This window comes from Bradysia coprophila (assembly GCF_014529535.1).
Source record: "Bradysia coprophila strain Holo2 chromosome X unlocalized genomic scaffold, BU_Bcop_v1 contig_173, whole genome shotgun sequence".
Lineage (NCBI taxonomy): Eukaryota > Metazoa > Arthropoda > Insecta > Diptera > Sciaridae > Bradysia > Bradysia coprophila.
In genome coordinates, this window is record NW_023503302.1 from 6,165,354 (window position 1) to 6,187,523 (window position 22,170).

At 35.6% G+C, this 22,170-nt stretch overlaps 2 protein-coding genes across 9 annotated transcripts in view; both read right to left on the minus strand.

Moving 5' to 3' along the window:
- Positions 1–22,170, minus strand: part of LOC119068348 — a 133,138-nt gene that overhangs the window by 60,762 nt on the left and 50,206 nt on the right. For all 8 annotated transcript variants that reach the window (XM_037171910.1, XM_037171908.1, XM_037171907.1 and 5 more), the window contains exon 3: positions 6,260–6,641. In XM_037171910.1, coding sequence (XP_037027805.1) covers positions 6,260–6,641 — 382 coding nt within the window. The remainder of the gene's footprint in view (positions 1–6,259; positions 6,642–22,170) is intronic.
- On the minus strand, positions 18,280–20,330 carry LOC119068349 (maltase 1-like). Its single transcript, XM_037171913.1, has 3 exons — positions 19,300–20,330; positions 18,635–19,239; positions 18,280–18,574 (listed from the first exon to the last, which is right to left on the minus strand). Exons 1-3 carry the CDS (start codon positions 20,308–20,310, stop codon positions 18,496–18,498), a joined length of 1,695 nt encoding a protein of 564 aa, XP_037027808.1. The 5' UTR covers positions 20,311–20,330; the 3' UTR covers positions 18,280–18,495.

The following is a 22,170-nucleotide window of genomic DNA, read 5'->3' on the forward strand; positions in this document are numbered from 1 at the left end:
CGCTCGTATTTTTCGGGATTTTAAGTTTCAAGTTTGTAGAATGAATCCGAAACAATTTTTTCTTGAAATTCTTCTTGAAGAACAAATCAAATCAAACAAATTTATTTAGCAAATAGCTATTTTCAAATACAAAGTTCCATAATCACAGACATTTTAAAATGAATACTACAATTCAAATTTACATCACAATTCTAGTTTCATTCAGGTGTTCTTTCAATTTACACTCGAATGTCCTCTCATTATTCTAACTTTTCACTTCCCTTGAAAGATCGTTAGAACATGAACGCGTTGTGAGGAAAAACCAAGAAAAAAACGTGAATTTTTGACACAATATTTGTGATATTGTTACAGTTTCATTATATTGCGAGATTTACTCTACTTAGTAAGGCAACGCACTGCTCCTAGCATGAACACTACTTTGACAAACGTCGAATTTGGAGGCTTTTGTGATGAGAGCTACCGCTTAAGATTGATTGTATTGTGTGTTTGAACTCACACAACTAAAACAAGTCACCTATCTTCACGAAAGAAACGCAGTGCCTACTGTGACTTCTTCAGCCTCCAAATATTTCTTATGTTCATATGCTAGGAGCAGTGCGTTGGGTAAGGTCATGATTCGGAAAAAACGACTTGCGTTGAAGCAATTTCAAGGATCTAGGACTCGGATCCCAAAAGTATTGAAGTTTAGGGCACTCTAGAATGATCCTTTGTCTTCACTCTGAAAGTGTTAGATCTTGAAATTTAGGTAATTTGCCTTGGATTTCGACAAAAAAAATCGCGAATATATGCCATGAACAATTTTCAATGGGCGGAAACGGATTTGTTCTGCAGCTTTTCCAGCTGCTTTATTTGTTCCAAACTCCCGTTGTCCGGCGATCATGAGCAGGTTTCAGCTCATGAGGAATTTACAAAATTTTCGAAAATTCCTAATGAGCTAAAAGCTTTTCATCATCCGACTATCACCGGCGGCTGACGAAAATGAAGCAATGGAATGGTTATTGAAAATTATTTATAGTGTCTTCAGCCAGAAGCCTCAAAGTTCAACTTTTCTAAAGCAGGACCATCATAAAAACGCTTTAAATAACCAAATACGAACAGCCTTGGGTTAGTCCACGACAGAGTAAAAGTAACCCTGGCAGGAGCGGTTCATTATGGAAACGTCAAATGAGGGACCTAATCCTTTGTATGAAAATGAACTCAAATGAACACTGACATAAGTTGAAAAATTTAATTCGCAAAAAACATAGGCCTACTAGATTATTCAGGTCCCTAGTCAAACAAGCGCTCCTGCCTGGGTTACTTTTACTCTGCCGTGGTTAGTCGATGTGCGTGTATTATTCAAAAATATCAAGTTAGATGTATATATGCATTTCTTGTAGCTCACATTTACCCCAAGAATGTAATGTACAGACGCAAGCGAAGCGAGCACGAATTTTTTTTTAATCGACGTTGATTTGTGCATGACTTCTGTTGAACGTGAATTGATTACATTGTCGAGAAAATTTAATTTCTAAGCGCCCCTATTTTCCCAGCGCCCTGGGCCGGGCCCACTTTGCCCATGGGTTAATCCGGCTCTGGTTATTTAAATGGTTTTGTTTTCCCTAGGGTTGAAAGTGGCTTGTTACACACCTAGGTAAAACAAGAAAATTGGTTTAGGTTTAAAAAGCATGTAAAATCCATTACATATTTCGGGATAAAAATGAAAAGGGAAACATTTGGACATAGGTGCATATCATATTTCATGTGTCGACCCAAACTCCCTCTCCGAGCTGATGTATAATGTATGTCTTACCAGAGACATAGACATATAAAACATATTATACACAGACATGCAGGACATATACCGAATCTAGTACTTCGAGGCCAATATATTTGCGTTAAAAATTTTGAAGGATAAGATTTTTTACCGACTATTTATCACGATGTGGTAATCAGGGCCTATTTTTGGTACAACTATTTACCGAATTTAATGAAATCTACCAAATTTTACTAAATGTTTTGATATTCGGTATATTTTGGTAAATGCGGTAAATAAATTTACCGATAATAGGTGTTGATGTTGTAAGCAAAATAGTCCGGTTAAATAGATCAAAAAACCTCAAAATAAAAGAGGAGTATTGTTCCTGTACCTACGTAAGCTTCTCTACAATCATTTTAAATTTATTGTGTAAGAAATAGGCTTGTTTTGATCACGTAAGGAACACAGCAATACAAGGCTATATTAGATTTGTTAGTCAAACGAGCTCTTACAAGTTAACAGGATATCTTACAAGCCTTAATGTCCTTTAATTATCGACCACATGAAATCGTATGATCCAATTTACTCGCTGCCCTTATATACATGCATACCGCAAACTCTATAAGAGTGTTGTTTAATTATTGATTTGTGTATAATGTTGTATGTTGGAGGACGTTTTGATTATGTTTTGATGTAGGTTTAGATAGGTTACACATTCCATTAACCTTTTTCCACTTTCCGTTACATCATTTATCTCATAATGCTCATTGAGACGTCTAAGTTTTGAAGCAGATAATTTTTTTAACACAAACGGCAAATGAGTGTCGTCAGTCATTACCATCCAAAGAATATGAAATTGATATTTAGCTGTTTTGAAAATTGCACCCCAATTTCTGGCATGGACAATTTATACCCGGTTGAATCAGCTACCCATTCTCAATAACGTTTTTAACGAAAAATTCATAGTTTTCCTTCAAAGATCATAAATTTCCATTTCCTTAAATTATTCATGCGCTGTCAAGGATTCCACTAATGACTGGCAATTAACGTCAAATTTTGATACTCAACGATACCTTTGGTACTTCAGTTGATCGCGTAACTCTGAAATGCTGGATACTCAACTCTTATTGACAAAATCATTCGTTTATGCGATTGTTGGGAAAAAAAAAACTTGTTTGTTACATTAAATGGGGATCGCTGCTGGTAACCTCTGCACTCTGAGTCGATCTTAATTCTGGTGCTGTCAGACGTGTTATTTAAAATGTGACAGACGACAAAAGACCTGATGTGAATTCAGGTGAGAAAATTTTTATTTTCTCACCGCTCTCTTCTGCTAAGAAGGATAGCGGGGTGAAAATGGAAACTTTCTCATCTGAATTGTCACTATGTTTTTGTTTTGAGAAATGGTGTAATGGCGCACGGATGAAAAACGATGTGCTCACCTCTGAATAAAGTAAATTTCCGTGGTATCGGTTCCTAAAATTAACCGTACAGATACGTATAAAACTTTTCATGCAAAAGGACCAAATTTTGTCCCGTGGCATGTGAAATACTATTTCTGTCCTCGAAACATTTTATGAAGCAAGACCAGACTTAGTATGCAAATTGACGGTCAATTATTCACCCTATTTTGTAACCTACTTTGAAAGCATTAAAACGCGCGTCTCATAATTTTAAACTTGTACTTGTTAATTTAGAATAAAATTTTATTTGGAGATTGAACTGGTCTTGGACGATTCTTCGTAACATGCATCAAACTTAAATTGGCTGTTATAGAGGACAATTGTATATGTACATGGATGACTTGCGTGAATAAAGTAATTAGATGTGGCCTGCTACATAGTATTTCGTATTTGTGTTTGGTTCACGTGCGTCGGTTTTTAACTATATTTTTTATGCGTAGCTACGCTATTATATAAAATCTAATATATTTTCCCCAGTGTCAATCCGGTCTCAATGCAGCCAGCAGGTTATATAAAACTATTATTTATATCGATCGGCCGGAAAAGCACATCAGCTGTTTGTAATGTTAATAAAAAATTTATCGGCTCTGTTCGAACTTTGTCAATAATGTAATTTAGATGAAGCCATTAATACAACAAACAGCATAAAGAGCAGGTACATCGCTTAGGTCAGAAGTCAGGAATCATTGTCTTTAAGTGATGGTCACGCTTTATCATACTGAAGACCTTATTGCAGTTCTTCCACCTTTTTTTTTACTATGCGTACGTTTATATGAAATGAGTAACAAAGTGACATTTTCCTTATACAAAATGTGTCATTGACTTCGAATCACGCCGGTGCGAGATTCCTATCAGCCCGAAAGACCGATGTAAACCCGACCCAACGCTAATGAAATCTACTAAATCTGTTTACCTTGGCTGCGCATTAGCTTGAAAATTGTTGATAATTTGTTTTCCTATTAAATTGTACTTAAAAATTGCCACGAGGACAATTTTGCTACGGTCACTTACATGCACCAGAATCTATATAGTTAGTTTACTACAGTACAAAAGGTCATGGCATAACTATTTATCGTTTGACATTCAACGTTAATCAATATTCATGTGTACAACATTTGATACTTTTGGTATACTAGCTGGTTTCACGTTCATTTGTCGTTTGAAAGTAAATTTAATGAAATTGGTTTGTGTGCATTGTTGGCTGTCTGCTATTGTTTTCGATCGTTTCAATTGAACAAAACCGGAAACCGGAGGTAAGCTTAGCAGGGACTTAGTTTTGTTACTTCTTACATAACTATACCGATTCAAGTGAAAACTCGACATCGGAATTTTCTCTAAATGTCAGTATGATTTGCATTTAATTAATTAATTCAATTAACGGTTACTGGTCGATGCACGAATATCTCTAAATTTAATGAGTTTTTGGAATTATAGAAAATTGGAATAAATCGATTGAATCAAAATAAAATTATTCGTTTCCAACAGCCAAAGAGGTGGCAGAATCATGGATACCTCAATATCGTCGTGAAATTGTACCACCTCTGGTGTTGCCTCTCTGCCACCGTGTGCTGATGTAGTTAATTTATTAATGGCTAAACTTTTGCCTTTGTTTCAATTTTTATAGGTCAATCTGAATGTATGTGGCCTTTAGATTGAACTGTACCTTTAAAACAAACACCACAACTTCAATATTTAAATTTGTTTTTCAACAAATATAATTTTCGTTGCATTCTTAATTCGAATCAATTAAGGGCGTTAGCTACCACACAACATGTTCGTTGCCCGTTGAACGATGATTTGAATCATAATGACATTGCACTGGAAAAGTTCTATTTGGATACACTTTTTACCGAAAAATTGTTTCAGTAATTTGTTTTCATAGCTAGTAGCTCTGATCTATTGATAAACGTGTCGTATTAACCATTTAATTCAACTATTTTGGCGGCGAAAAAGCATCATTTGTTATCAAAAATATATATTTCTCGAATTGGCACCAGTTGATTAAAAGTACGTTTGTTCATGTGGTAAGTACCAATTGAACAACTGCCAAAAGTTTTGCGGTTTTTCGTAACCGAGATAATAAGATAAGTATGTGTGATTTATACGGTCGCCACAAGTTTTTGAGTTATTCCAACCAGATAATTTGAGAGTTATTTTTACAACGCAGGCAAGAAAACGTCACGCCACAAGGTAACCTTTCTAACAAAAAAAAAAACGTTGCGCACTGAATGCAGATTTGTCGATGATACCAACCATTGAAAGACTAGTATCAAGTAGTTCTGGAATCGTTACAGTTTAACTGCTTCATTCAAGCGACAATCCTGAGTAGGTGAGGAAAGAAAGGTTATAGTTAAACAGTAGCAACACCATTCCTTTCAATTTCGACACAAATTCAACAGCATCCAATGAATGAATGACCGCCTTAGAACCGGTCATGGACTTTGCAAGAACTTCTCAAGTGAACTGTAGTCAATCTTTCTATTCAGGCACGATGCCCCTTTCAAACTTTTATTCACAATCCTTTATTGTACAATGCAAGTCAGAAGGACCGAACTGGCGCACAGGGCTCGTAGAACAAAAGTACCTTCTTTTTATAACTAACATCACAGGTCATAGTCTCAGTCAACAGGAATTCTCCGTTAGCCTGTAGAAGCGCCACAAATTTTTTTAGGACTTCATTCCTAACATTCTGACATTAGTGATTTTATGAAAATGTACTAGACCCCTGAGAATTACGTAAAGCCGATTTTTCTTCAATTTCACTACAAAAAATATTTTTGCCGTCTTAATGACCACCCTGATGCCCACACTGAGAAAACCGGCTAGCTACGGCTCTGAGAATTATACGAAAAGTCTATTACATTTGACCTTTAGTTTCTAAATAACCCTATGATGATGATTATCGTTAAGTAACCGTGAACAAGAAACGAGGTTGGATGTAAAGAATACTAACGACAACATAATATGAGTGATAACGAATGATAAAATGAAATTATTTATCTGAAAACGAACAGCTACATTTTGCTAATTTAAAATGTCATTCGTCCATAGTACGTACCTAAATTTAACAGTCTTATTTTTGAGATTCACTTTCAGCGGTTCATTTAAGTACCATTTCATTTGTAGTCGACCATTCGTCACAAAACTCTCACTCCAAATATTCCTCTTGCATTGCGTCTCTTGATCATTATATACTTCGTTATTGACAGATGGTGCTTTATGTGCTTTCCAATCACTGATGGTAGGATCATCTTCCTTGAGTACAAAGTCATTGTACACTGTCTCCAATTTCTTTGAACCGCCGTCATCGTCAGCTTGATTCCATTTATTTTTGGATAAATGAATTTCCGTATCAGCAAACTGTCCGCTAGGTTCATCGCTCAAATAACTTTCAATAAAAAAGTTATCAATCGTATCAGGTGCTTCCAAAAGCAATTGAACTGAAACAAAAAGAAAAATCACAATTTTAATGGAACATAATTGCATGATTGAACTGGCAAAAAAAAAAGACACATGAAACAGAGGCGTCGTCATGTCTCATTTCGAAGTTGTTTGTTTCATTTAAAAAAATATATTTGCATAGACATGCCATAAAAATGTTGAGATGTTGGTAGATATCAAGCATGAACAGATGAGTTCAACAACGCGTTCTGGTTACTAACTTATTCTCTCCTCCACGACAGGATAGCTTGAAGTGAAAAGGTCGGTCGAATTGAGGGAAGTTGCTAAACGTTTTGGATGATTATAATTCTAATGACACCCCACACGACCCTGTACGTCTTGTGTAAGTGGAGAAATTTTTGTAAGAAAATTTCAATTTTTTGGTTTTTATTCACCTTTGACACAAGCTTCGAATCATTTTTTTGAAAGGGGTTTTGGCTTCTAGGGTCGAAGTCCTTTCTAGGTATTTATAAATAATTCTAATAGAAAATGCGTCCGATTTCGGTAGGCTGTTTTTCAAAAGAACCACTCTTATGATTTTCGTACGTTCTCAAACTATGTAAATAAAATCTAAATCAAGCGGATTTATACCAATTTTCCGATGGCGGCAGATTGTTTAGATGATGGATAAAATTGCAATCTCTCTGTTGTGATTGCTTCTTGAGTTTTCGTAACTTTTCTTTTATAGTCGAAATATCGAACATTTTCTGTAAAAATAATTTTACAAGCATAAATCCGACCAAAAGCATCCCTATCACAGAAATCGAGCAAATAAAATCCGAATAATAAATTCTAACAAACGTTATACCTTCGATGGCATTGAAAACATCAGCATGAAACCAATCAATCCAACGATGACATACTAATTAACATTAGCTATATCAAATGGAGCTCGGAAAAATACTTTGAATACGTTATTTCCGGCGCCACATCAAGCCAAAATGGTACACCATATCCAGTCTACGTATATATACACAACATTTATCGAGCCATGTTTACTAAAACAAAACAGACAGATCAAGATACGATGGCTGCAAAAAGCTGGAACACCTACACAAATATTTTCAATACAGTTTCGGAGGAAAAAAAATGTTTTCAAATAAAACTAAGCAAAAACATCGAAGATATCTAAACGCACAAACCGAACGGGGATACATCATGATAATTTGATTTCCCCCAGCTCCAGAAATTATATTTTGTTCTAAGTTTTTTTTTCTTTTTAAATGGCGTATTAAGGGCACACTTAGCTAATTTTTTTTTCATATACCCAACAGCGACTTGGCGCCAAAAATTTTAGTTTTAAGTTTGAATTATCGTGGACTAGATACAAGATATTGAAATATGGAATATACAAACGTTACTGTATACGTATATGGTATTGGTATATGCATATTGATTTCAGATAAAACTTGGCTCAGAATATGAAATGAATAAAAAACAAAACCTAAATTTATGTCTGCTTCCTATTACTTATGATGAATCTATAAAATTACCTATCAGAAACGCTTACAAGTTTTAAAAGAAAATTTCATTGTAAAATGAGATGTAACTCGATGGGAAAGTTTTAAATGCCACAGAAGAATTTATTGCAGTATTTACTAGTCGTACAATTTAAACTGTGCTTACTCACACGTTCGGCCTGGTGGGTGAGGTGGTTTGGTAAAATAGGACAAATTGAATTCTTACCGAATGATTTAATGCCCAATTGCACCTCACACTTTCTCATAAAATTCCTTAATTTTATTCCCTGACTAAAGAGAGAAAAAACCAGAAAAAATATCGGCGGGTGTATCAACCAGTGTAGGAAGATTGAGTTGTTTACTTTAATACATTGAAACAGATTATTAGAGAAGGCAAACAACTCAATCTTCTAAAACGTCTTTATGTTAAAGAAATTCTGATTAATGGGGAAGGCTACTGCTGTCGCTTCCCGATGCACACAAAAATAACACAAGAAAAGACATTCTACCGAATTTGGTCTTTCTCATTTACATTGTCAAATGTATTACAACTGACAACGTAACACCCAACGCATACAAATTTTGGCACTGTAAAATTATTTGTCAGTTGTCACTACAATCACTCATGCTTGCAGTGCGTTGACACATCCGATGAGGCATGTTCGATAATTCATCCCATTCTTAGAATCGATTATCGATATTTTCAAAATTCGAATGAATTATCGATAATCGATAAATATCGACTGATAATCGGTAAATATTGATTATATCGATAAAACAGTCGATTAATATTGAATCGATTATTTTGAAAGCTTATAATCGATTAATGACATTTTCCAGTGAACATGCCTGCATCTTCATCAGTTTCAATTTTCTCAAAATATTGATCATGAGTCTATTAGCAAAACTATTCTTCCATAAACTTTTGTTGAACATTCTTTTTTGAATCAGAGCCTGATGTCATATCCGAATTTATGATGCAAAATGTTCACAAAGTTATACTGGTAATTTCGCTTCAACTTTTGTTGTTGTTTATAAATAATATGACACACAAAGCGAGCAATTTTCTCAGAGTTGATATTCTAACTTATGTCGCGTCTCCTGTGAAAATTACGTTAAAACAGCAGCTGCGAGGTTTTATGTGACCCAATTTTTTTGTAATTCATTTTAAACAACTATATTCATTGCACTCAGATTATGCTAATACTTTTCAAGATAAGATAAGACTTGCTAATGAGAGTTTTTCCTAGCGAAGATTACACAACTACATAACTGAAGTCGCTAGTATCTTCTGTTAGCAGTCGGTAAATCAATTGTTTCAAGGAAAGTTGAATTTCAATATTAAACTTTTGTGGTAAATATAGGTTTCGTTCGTCCGAATTCCATGCATGTTCGTTCAGTAGGGTGTAGTGGTTTTCAACTTTATTTTAATTGAAACCTCAAACCCAGTGGCTCTTGCCCGTTCGAGAGGTTAAAGGTATTTAAAATTGTAATCATTTTTTGCATGTCGTAATGCAAAATCATCCGCAGATTTGTATTTTTTTAGGCTTGCCGTACTTAAAATAATTTTTCATGGAAAGGTGCATACGGCCGGTTGGGTTGGAAGTAGAGGTGTGCACCGCCGATTTTACGCCGGCGCGCCGCCGATTTTTTGCTATATTTTCGGCGCGCCGCCGCCGAAAAATAATAGCTCACGCCGCCGCCGCCGCCGATTGTATTTTCGTCGCGCCGAAATTTTATACGTTTAGTGCTTTCAGCCATTTTAATGGGCGGCAATATAAACTTAAATTGAAAAATCTATACAAAAGTGTGTGCCTGAGTACAAGGTTTTAGCAAATGTTTATCTCTCTTAATTTATAAGTCAGGTTTCTATATGCGTAGAAATGAGTTTTTGGTTAAAAAAAAATTGTAAAAACTTTGGGTTTTTCTTCTTACCTGCATGCACTGTACGACAGTGATTTTGTTTCTGATGCTACGATAGGGTTATCTTCGAAGTAGCTTTCTATAACGTATCCTATTTCCATCAGTAGATGGCAAGTGTTTTATGCAAATTTTTAAATACTAGTCCAAAGAAAAAGTTTGCTGCTGTCTTGGGAAGGGTATCGATGGATACAACTGGGGATCACCATCGATACCCGAGGTCGAAACAGCATTTGTATTTTCTGTATCCTCACTTACCGTGAACCCTTGGGTACGTTACTCTATTTTCTGTGCAATGGAATGAAGCGTGGCAGACGGCAGGCGGCAGACGACGTTTCTCTTATTATCTGTTGATGCAGATAAGAGGAAGAAGAAAGAGAACAAAATTCAGTGAATCAGTCAAAACTGTGTGATACTAATGTAATTGTAAAGTGGCAAACTTAAGACCTTATATGGAATTTGGGTGGAAAATGGCGCAAATCACATGTTTCAGGAATTTATAAAGTGGAAAATCTTTTCGGTTTCAAGTTTTTTCGTCAAAAGACGAGATACGGGTATCTTTATTTTCAATTTTTAGCTGCTTTATGTAAAAAATTTGGGAAAAAATCATTTTGGCGTAGTCTATACACTTATTACGCTTATTACTTATAAATTTAAGTTTATCTGAATCTCTTATTTGCGAAAACCTTCTACTACGATCTCACTCCTACATCGAAGATGGACTAAAGCAACGCACTTCTCGCTCCTCGTTCCCTAACTAAATTAAATTAACACCAACAACAAAAACAAACACAACAACAGCCTGATTACAACAGAAAAATGAGAGCAAATCAGAAAAAACGAGAGTAAACAATAAAAACAAACAGAGCTACTTCAGCTCTTCCCTCCAAATTGTGAGTGATTCAAGAGAAAAATCGCTGTTTCGACCTCAGGTGTTAATAGCGGTCCCAGGCCAGCGTGGTCTGGCCATCGTCAGTTGCTCTAAGAACACTTTTCACAAGACAGCAGCAAACGTTTGACTTGAACTGGTATTGTAAAGTTTGCATGAAAACGTTTTGCCATCTACTGATGGGAAAGGACATTTCAGTGAAAAGCTACTTCGAATAAACCCATCGTAGCATCACATAACAGAAGTGCGTTGACTAAAGGCAACAGGAACGGGTATTGCATAAATTGAAAGATAATAGTAGTGAGTTTGCGTAAAAGGCACACATTATAGTTGGAAATAAGAAACCTGCAGAACATCTAGTATGAAGATGTGACTTAAAATTTCCAACTGATAAGTTAACTTATATGTCATTTACGCAAACTCACTAATCATTCTTGGATTCATTAAATTAGATGTTTTTAAAATAATAGGTCAGTTATTGTACATTCAAAATATAAAAGGTGAGATACGTCTCAGTTGATTCCCCTTGTATAAGTGGTTGATACTTCAGATCGCAAGACAGTAAGAATTCAGTGTTTTTGCATTATTTTCGAAAAATTTAGATTTTTTTGTAAATTTATCGGCGCGCCGATCGGCGCACCGCCGCCGACTATAAATTTCTCCCGGCGCGCCGCCGCCGATTCCTTACCAGTCGGCGCACCGCCGCCGACTATTTTAAGATCGGCGCACACCTCTAGTTGGAAGCTTCAATTAAAATACAGTTGAAAATCACTACACCGTAATGTTCACCAACATGTGATCATCTCATATTTTTAAACTCCTCCGCAATATCACCTCATGACCTCAAATCAGAATCGAATTACCGAAATTTCCAATTTATTTATCCAGTCTCTATCCGATAAATTATCTCTTGGAATTTCAAAAACGAAGTTAATAAAGAGATGAAAACCTCACATTGACTACAACTACTTATGAATTTAATTAACGAATATTGAAATCGATTTTACCTAACGGACTTTAGCGAACGCTATACACATAAGCGAGACATTATTATGGTAAATTTGTAATTTACATCGATTCTGAAATGCTATCTCAAATGCCATGAATAATTGAAATGTTCCCCGCATAACTATATTGAAACTATAATTTAATAGAAATTCCATTAAAGCTTCAGAAGCTATATAGCTGGTAAACATTATTTCCATTCCGCAAGAAATTAGTGTTCACAAAAGTACCAAACTCAATTTTGGCCTTTAACATTTCACAGATTCTCGTATAATAATTTTCGTTATTGCACATCTGAACAAAAAACAACTGTGAAGGGTTTCCGATTAAAACAACATCGCAAACTACATAGGGAATCTTCAGAAGGAACTTTTTTTGATACACAATTCAACAACGTTACAACGTAGCACATAAAATTTAATTTTATAAAATAATTGCATGCTGAAGTGGCCAACTTATACTTCCTTTGATCCGCTCGCTTAGAATGCTAAAAACTTATGTCATATAAATTATAGAATTATAAGGCTTGATATCCACTTGCAAAAAAACCACTCCGTTTTGCCACCGTTTAGCTAAACCAAGCCCCTTTCTATTATTTAAAGTGTAAACGGTGAGAAAACGGAGTGCTTTTTTTCGTAAGTGGAAATCAAGACTAAGAGTATAAAATGCACACCGAGCGTTAATTAAAAATTTCGCTATCGGTCTGGGTAAACATTCGCTTTTGCACGTACAACATAAATTTAAAATTTTACTGGCACGACTGAGAAGAGTAAGAGTTTGTGAATCGGAATAACGATGTAGCAACAGAATGAGGAGATAAGAAAATTCAATTAATAGCTGCTTTGTATCGAAGTAGTTGCTATAAATTTCACTGAAAGGGAGTGTGCTACTATCTGATGACCGTGACCAGATGGTCATTCTATGTGTATGTGCCGAGTCAAACGGAACATTAATGGAAACAAAAATAAATCGAAGCTTTTACAAGCGTATGGAAAGTTGATGTAAAAAAATTCCATTTTCCAATGTGATAATCAGTCTAATTTCATTTAATTTTTAATCATGACAAAGTACAGTGGTATCTATTGAAACTTACTTACATGTACAAGTAAGATAATTTTTCAATTAGGGTGACATGACGGTACAATTTAAAATGACAAAAGAAAGTTTTGGGAAGAGAAGTTGTCCATTTAATGATTTTCAATTTGCATCTCTGGTCATTAGCCCTACGGATGTAGCAGAACAACTAAGTTGGTTAGCGTCGCTTATAGCCATGCTTATTTTCCAATAAATTCAGTAATAGCGATTAGCGATCCGTTAGTCACGCAATTAGTGAGCAGCTTTCGTTACTCGCTACTCGCTAAATTTTATTTGTCGATTTTCATTAAACGAGCTAAATTTTCCGCCAAATATTTATTGATCAAAGGTAATTTATAGTCGCCGAAAAGCTGTAATTTTCCAGAATTATCACATTTTCCTGAACAATACTACTTAAAAAACAGACGACCCAAATATTGTGTACTCGGGCAAAAAAAAAATCAGCGAAAGTTTCGCTAAAAAACTTCTCTAACCAACCCAATGTAGGAGCTTACTATATTGCAAGATGTGTATTGCCTGAAAGTGTATGTAAAACGTAAGGGAAGTAGTAACATGGGATGTCTTTCATGAACTACGTAACGCATTCTTCTGGCACAGTGCGCTTCAGCATCGTCATGTTATACGTTTGTTAAAGTACGTTACGTCAGCTACGTCAGGTTAAAGAACGGTAAAAAATTCAAAATTTAGCGTTACGTAATTTGTGAACAACCCCCATCGATTTCTGCCACGAAACATTTCAAAAAGGTTGTCATCACAAAAATATAACTGGGGAAATGGACAAGAGAGCGCTCACTCTTGGGCGCAGTGAAATTTAACGAATAACGAGAAGCTTGCGGAGATTGCGAGCAAAGTAATTAAAAAATCTCAATAAATTCACAATGTAAGTCGACAGTAAAGATTCATTTTATGTTTGCGATGATAATTTTATAATTATACGCTGGTCTTTCTGAACCCTCCGTGTAGATGGGTTTGCAAGCGAATGAATGTGATTGACGAGATTATAATTAATGTTTCAAATTAAAAAAAAACTAGTTTACTGTTGCATGGAAAATGTACTTGCGACGCTCATTAATTTTTTTTGAGCTTGAGAAATCTTCTACGTACACCCATATCTTATACGTCCATATATGTAGATAGATACACATTATAGCATCGTCATATCAGAATATTATAATCTAAATTCAGGTCGGGATTTGCTTTCAATACTGGTGCTCATAAAAATGTTGATAGGAGATGTTTTACAATATGTTTATGTGGTATATCGCGCTACCACGGTGAATTATATTAAAAATAGAACATTACATAACGTAAAAGGCGAAACCTTTTTTTTCTGTGTGCTGTGCTTTTATAACCATGCACGCAGAAGATATACATTCACCGAAAAGGAATTTGTGACGAAAGGAGAGTGATTTTTATTGGAATCAATAAAAAACGATGAAGAAGAAAAGAAATTACTGGAAAGCAATGTCATTGCTTTCCAAGCACACACAATATAAAGAGCATTTTCCGAACAATCTAGCAAAAACAAACCGAGTACAGACCACCCATTTAACGGTAATAAAACATGTAAAATGTAACCGAAGACTGCACTGCGGCCGTATGATTCTGTCAGAATCGGATAAATACATTTAAAGTTTGTAGTTTGTACTCATACTATTTATATGTACGTTACATGTATGTGGTTCAATTGATTTTTATATATTCCGAAAATGGGTTGTTGAACTAGGCAAAAAAAAAGAAGAAAAACGTAAACATGAAACAATGAAAAGTAGCCAAGCATGTTCTCTGTTCGTATATTTCACACGAAAAATCAATTTTCCGAATGAAAACCAGCTATTGGAATATAAACAAATTGGATATTTGGAAAATAAAAGCTGGTTATTTGGCTATGCTAACATTTCTAACGAAAGCACATCCACGGAATAGCTGTAAAAATTTTGATTTATTACATGTCGGTTGAACAAGTTTTAGATAACAAAAAAATTGAAGAAAAAGAAAGAAGAAAAACGAACAGTCGAAAATAAAAATGATTCGAAACTCGAGTTTATCACCTCCTTAAGTTGTTGAAAATTCTTGAGATTATTTCTCTGGTTCGGAAAAGTGAAAGGAAATTCTGAAAACTTTTGCCACCGAGTCATCTCTGCACGTCTGTAAGCAGGCGTGATGCAAGTCCTATCCCACAAAACATATAAAACAAAGGAACATAATATCAGCTCTCGAGTATTTGAATAGGTAAATGGAGAAACGGGACATGTCATAGCGAATTATAAGAAAAATGAAGTTTCTTTGATTTAGTTCCGTTTCAAACAGGCTGGCGATTGGCGATGCTCAGTGTTCGTTTCAGTCACATAACCGATCATCGATAAAATCTTTGTATCAAGGTTAAATTAGTTCCGATGAAATAGATTTTCTTTGGAATTTGCAATCTCGAGCTCGAGACAATTTTTATTAGTTAAATTTAGCGGTATCAGCTATGTTGAAAGTGAACTTAGACGGACTTGTGTCACCTTTACACTTAATGGTTTTATTTCGACTGATTCATTTTACCAATACTGTGTTCGCGTCCCCCTTATTGATTTTAATAAACGTTGATGCGTGCAGAATGTTTGTGTGTGGATTTAATGAAAAATGGATTGCATTGACACCGTTAGACATGGATAAATAACTTTTTTCACAGAATTGTGTAGGTACATACAACAAATACCACTTTTAAACTGGAAATGCGATGTAATTAAGGAGTATTGCATCTGTATAGCGACTTTAAGCTTTGGGTTTTGTGTACTAAAGGATCAATCTATTGAACATTATATACTAAATCAAAAAGAAGTTAACTGACTCGATTATACTGTTGATATGATTGCAGGCCGATTGCCGCAGCTTTCAGTGAGGTCCGGGGACAAAAGTAAACAGTACTAATTGTACAACGGCACACACTCATATACAGGGATTTTATTAAGCAGAATTGGAACTAATGAAGTAATAGGTATTTATGACATCGAGTGCAAAGTACTTTATTAGGCCCTAGATGTGCCGCAGGCCGTGTGTCATAATATACATCGTGAGCCTAATAAAGTACTTTGCACCGAGATTCATACAACGTTTTATGTCACATCTAAAGTTCGCAATATTCGAACATTATGATATTGAGCTGCATAAAAAGTTTTTTTCGTTGCTGTGACAGTCCATTGTTTCGCGGTCTTAGCCTGTGATTAGTGTGAATTTCTCTGAGAGTTTTCTTTGATTTTTTAAGGATTTTCTCTATCATTTTTCCTGGATTTTCACAGATTTCCATCGATTCTTAGGGATTTTCCTCATAAGTTTTTAAGAATTTTCCTTAGTCTTCTTTTCAGGATTTTTTTCGATTTTCTGATAGAATGTTTTTCTAGTTTTCCCAAATTTCTGAAGTTGAAAAAGGATTTTCTTGTTTATCCGCTTTTCGTTCCCGAGTAAAAATTTACTACGTAATGTTTTGGAGATTCTTAATTTGAGCTGCAGACGCCACACTCATTGAAATAATATTAATCCACAACAATAAGTAATCTACTATTGGTTCGGTTTGCTGTTAATAATATAGACTGGAAAATATTAAGGCAATGAGACCTGCCAAGGGTATGTTTCAAAACACTTTTTCTGTGTTGTCAACATATTTAAAATGCATCAAAAAACGTTTATGACAAGACGTTAAGTACGATATAAAATGCCATCGGAAGGGAGTGAAAAAATTTCTTGTACGATATAGTCTAACCCATTAAAACATTGTAACTCGGATTAGAAACAGACATTGAAAGAGTTCATTTCCGCCATTGAATTGGATCAATTGTTATCTCCATGTCCACAAAAATGTCGTTGAAAAGAAATTGAATTGGACAAATGGATGTTTTCCAGCACGGAATCTCCTCTTTCGATGAACCCTTGCGGAGAATGTAGTCACTTTAAGGATATTACTTCATATTCGTAAAATTTTCGGTAAAATATTAAATTATATTACCCTGGTATATGTGTACACCCGACACTTTATGTGTCAGCAGATGTAGGAGGAAATACATTTCACACAGAAATTTTACTTACAATAAAAATGGTTATACAGACGATACGTTCACTGTATATGTAATGGATTTCGTATACTCTAGACGCACTCAATTGTAACATGTAACCGGATAAAAATTTATGAAAAATAAAATACAAAAAAATTTGAAATAGAAAGTTTCTCAAGGCTCCTCAAGTTCTTCTATTTTACTTCACAAAGAGCGAAATTGGTATACTGATATTTATGTACATTTTATATGAATAGAACACCGTCGAACGTGTGTAGTTTGTGTAGTCGATAAAGCATAGCGGTGGTGTACAAAGTTTTGAAATAAAATTTCAATTCCGAGCGTAACTGAACGCAAATGTTTTTGTCTAAATGTACCATGTGCACATCTTAACATTTTGATTATCGTGTATTTTATCCTTTTCACACACATCGATGGTATGTTATTGTGTGTGGTTCAATAAATTAGTTTTAATATTATGGTTATCTCACTCACTCGAGTATAGCCTGAGGTTGGAAAGTGTGACTTAAACTGGTGTTCTGTGTATATACGTACATTAAATTGGGAGAACTTGAAGTGGATGCAATGGTATCAGACATTACAGCCGTCGAGGGCATCGATATGGCCATGTTTTACGATCTGGTATTCCCCCATACAATCCTATACGAAAAACTGATAAAATGTGGACCTGTGGACCAGCACTCGGTGAACTTGGTACCATTCGATCGGTAATAATCCCTGCTACACGATAAACATTTAAAATTGACAAGATCCGGTACTCCCCCATACAATCCTATACGAAAAACTGAAAAAATGTTCAAACGGATGCGGATCGACCTAAAAATGGAATCAGAGCCACTGCAGTAAAATACAACGACTGGATGATGCGTAATATGAACTCATTATTGTATAATGATGTTGTTAATTTGGTTAATGAATCCGACTTTCTTATTTCACAGTTGTTTTCATCGGGGTTTTGTAAGTATGTTCATACAAAAACCAAAATTTTGAAATTCAATATCTCAGCCAAACCGTAAGTTACTGTAATGTGTGATAGCTCGTTGAACTCGTATGGATGCCTAGATTCCAAATATCTAAGTTTTAAAACATTTTGGGTTGCGGCCTTGCGTCACGCCCGCTTACTAACGTGTGGGCATGAATTTCGGAAAAGTTTCAACTAAAATTGTTTAAGTAATACGAAAATTCCACCGTGTTGTACTTGAACAAATTTTCGTTCGTGTACATACGAGGGGGGATTTTACCTGTTCAAAATATAGTTTTTCTTTCTAATTCGAACGCAGAGTGTCTGGATTTGAAAAGACTTTGTGTAATGCTTGGCTACACTTGCAGATATATTTTATCTTAAAATTCCCAATGGAAAGTGCCACACCAAATGGAATGTCGGGTTAAACGATCATTGTTATTTCGTCGTTTGCAATGCATGAATTCATTACGAATTCGTCATACGTATTTCTGCAATAAGAGCATCGAATGGTTCCATCGGTACGTTATCAGATGCGGCAACATCACTATTGAAATGACAATTAGGTTGAAAGTTTTCGGTTGTTTAATTGATGCATTCCTCTTACCCTTCACTAAACGCTGAGGACGGCGAAACGAGAACCATTTTCAAATCATGTTTTACACCTGCATTCAATGCATTCAAGACCTCCGTGTCTATAATTTCACTGCGATTTCCCACATTGATGAGAATTAGAAATGTTGCGTTGTCAATCGAACGTGAATAAGCAAAAACATTTTCCGACAAAATTTTCGATGAAAAATCACCCTCAACGAATGCACTATGTTTCCGCAGCTGCAGCAAACGTTTGTAATATTTATAGTGGCTCATGGGTGAATTTCGTTGCAATTCCAAATTATTTTCCACGTAATTGGGATGGGATGGTATCCATGTCGGCGTTCCCGAATTAAATCCACCGTTAATCGACCCATTCCATTGAAAAGGCGTTCTGTTCGGGTCTCGTGACAACATTTTGTAATCGATAGGGTTTGAATTGCAGGCCCACATGTCAGTTGTGTCCTTCCAAGAAATATCTCTGTAATCTAACATCAACAGCTCGTCTCCACTATAAGTAAAGGCAACACCTGGTAGCGTCAACAACAGCATTGTTAGGCCACTAATTCGATCTGGTCCCATGCGGGAAGCGACACGTGAATGATCATGAGTACCAAGCTACATGGGTGGGAGAAGAACGTAAAATTTGTAACAGAACATTTCTTAGCATACACTCACAAACCAGTTAGCAATTGCCCCTTCGGGCAATACAGTTAAGTAGTTGTCGATTGTCCGTTTATAGTCTGCTGCTCGCGAGTTTCTATGCAATTCGTTTATAATTATGAAATTCGTTGGTAGCTGTGTTAGATCATCCCCATTTCCATTGCGGAAATAGTTCACCAACGCATCCAGTTGCGATTCCCAGACCTGAGGAACCAACACTTTTTCTTCACCTCCATTTGTAATTGTATAATTGTCAAATAAGCGACGCCATTGATCTACCAGCTCATAAGTTTCATTTAAGTTGTTGTGGATGAGCGGGTCCTCCACCAAATTTGGATCCTCAAACAGCTGACTAACAGCGTCTATCCTGAAGCCGTCAACTCCCTTCTGCAACCAATACAGTAAAATCTTCTGCAACTCGTCAAGTACGGATGGTTCACGTAAATTCAAATCTGGTTGCATCACACCAAATGCATGATAGTAATATGCTTGACGCTTTTCACTCCACTGCCAACTGGAACCACCGTAAAACGACTCCCAACCATTGGGTGGTAGCGGTCGATCGCTAGTATCGGTCGGAATTCCAGAATGCCAAATGTAAAAGTTCTCAAATCCGACGATACCATTTTCTGAATTAATAAACCATTCGTGCTCGTTACTCGAATGATTCGGAACAAAATCAACTACCACTTTCAAACCATGTCTTCTAGCTTCAAGCAAAAGTTGATCAACATCAGCCTCGTTACCAAACTTTGGGTCGATTGCCGTGTAATTCGAAATGTCGTAACCGTAATCCTTGAATGGGGTCTCATAAAATGGACTCAGGAATAATGAGTCAAAGCCCGAATCGACAATGTAATTCAAGTTACCAATTAATCCTTGAATGTCTCCGTATCCATCATTATTGGAATCTTTGAACGAGACCGGTGATACCTGATAGAAACTTGCTGAGTTCCACCATTTCTTATCCGGTTCAGAATCGGCGAAACAAATTAACACAAATAACAAAATAGCCCGTCTGGTCATGTTTGCAACTCTTCTAATATTGAACTAAAGTCTACATCGGAAATATTTATCAAACGATTTGCATATTTTTGACTGAGAAATAAATCAAACGAGTTTCATGGAATTAAGTAGTGTTGCAAAATTGAAAACAAAAACAAAGTGATTACAGAACGGGTGAAGTAAATAAGCAATTAATGCACCAAATCTATTGCTGCAGCACAGTAATAGTCATTTACATAAAAAGGAGTAATATATAATGTATGAATTGCTAGTAGTAAAATAATTAAATTTCGACTAAACGGACTTCAATCAAACAAAATGCCAGTGTGTAGTGCGTGATCTCAGGAATTCTGTAACGTAATTAGTTTTTCAATCGGATTAATATCTGCCGAGATACAAACCTCTGAAAGCTCGATGTGATCAACATGTACAACGTAAGAGCACGTTTTGTTGAGTCATACATCGAAACAGATATCGTTTGAAGGGATTCTGCAAGTCTACGTGAGTATTTAATTAAAAAAATAATTTAAAAAAAAAACAAAAAATTTGACGAGGAGCGCACCCAAGACCATCGCATAAAAGTGACGCGCTCTAACCGATTCGGCTACTGAGACTTCGAATGAAATGGATTTGTTGACACGTTTTGTTTTGCACAATGTGTGTGTGCATGTGTGTCAGTATCTTTCCAGTTTTCGTTTATGTATGACATACTCACCCCGGAACGATAAAATCATATATGTGATTCGCTAACGCTCGTTCGTGTTATGTACAGAAGTGTAACGATCTCATTACCCCTCCTGCTACATAATAATTATAAAGGTCGAGTTTTTGTGTGAATTTTGGGAATTTTGTTGATCCGAGGTGAACTCGAGGTCAATGAACACAAGAAAACTAGACTTTTCTTTCTGACATGTTTACATGTAGGCTATTGAAAGTGTTTGATATTCGGTAAAAGGAACGACAAAACAAAGAGATCTTCAATTTCAAAAACAATTTGGCACCGGATAGTCACACTCGCCGAAAAATTCCCTTCCATATTGATGCGAAGTTAAGAAACAATGAACTCTTTTCAGCATTTCCATTGAGGAAAGTCTGACCGCTGTCAATGAAAATTCACTTTACCTCACATAGTGCAGTAAATTTTTAAATTGAAGTTCGTAACAAATTATACCTGATATATTAGGTAATGACGAAAGGGTCATTGCTAATTTGCTAATCACACAATTTCGTTGATCGATCGCATAGAACTTCTTATGGACTTGTCTATCATAGGGGTCATTAGCACACATAAAAGTTACGTGCAATATAACGAAGAAAAAAAACTGAAATTACGTTCCGTTCTTTTGTTTTAACCAGACTGTACGTTCATCGATTCAAATCATATTTACGTAAAAAGTGCTCATTCCTGCTCTATTCGTTTATTATGTGTGACCGAATTATGGTCGGCTTCGCTACAGATTAACATCTAAGTCAAAGCTGAGTGAAGTGCAAAATATATATGTGCGGCTTAGCGCAAATAGAGCCAGAATAAAGGACGGACAGATATAAAAGGAAATTACGACATCAAGAAATTCGTATTCATGTATCATGAATGCAGGGTGTAAAGTAGAAACATCATAAAATTATATTTTCTTGTATTCGTTGGCGAAAGCAGGACATGTTTTATTTAAATCAATACGAAAACATGCCTCGTTTTATGTGTGGGTGACATATTATTTTTGGGATTGGATGTGTCTTCAGTCGTTACACCCGGATTGGTATAGTCACAAAACTTGCAAATAATGCCGTCGTCGGAAGTTTTTTTTACGTTCTTGACCTTTTAGGTTGGGTTTGGTTTATACAAATGTACAATAATAAATCAATAGGCAACAATTTAACACT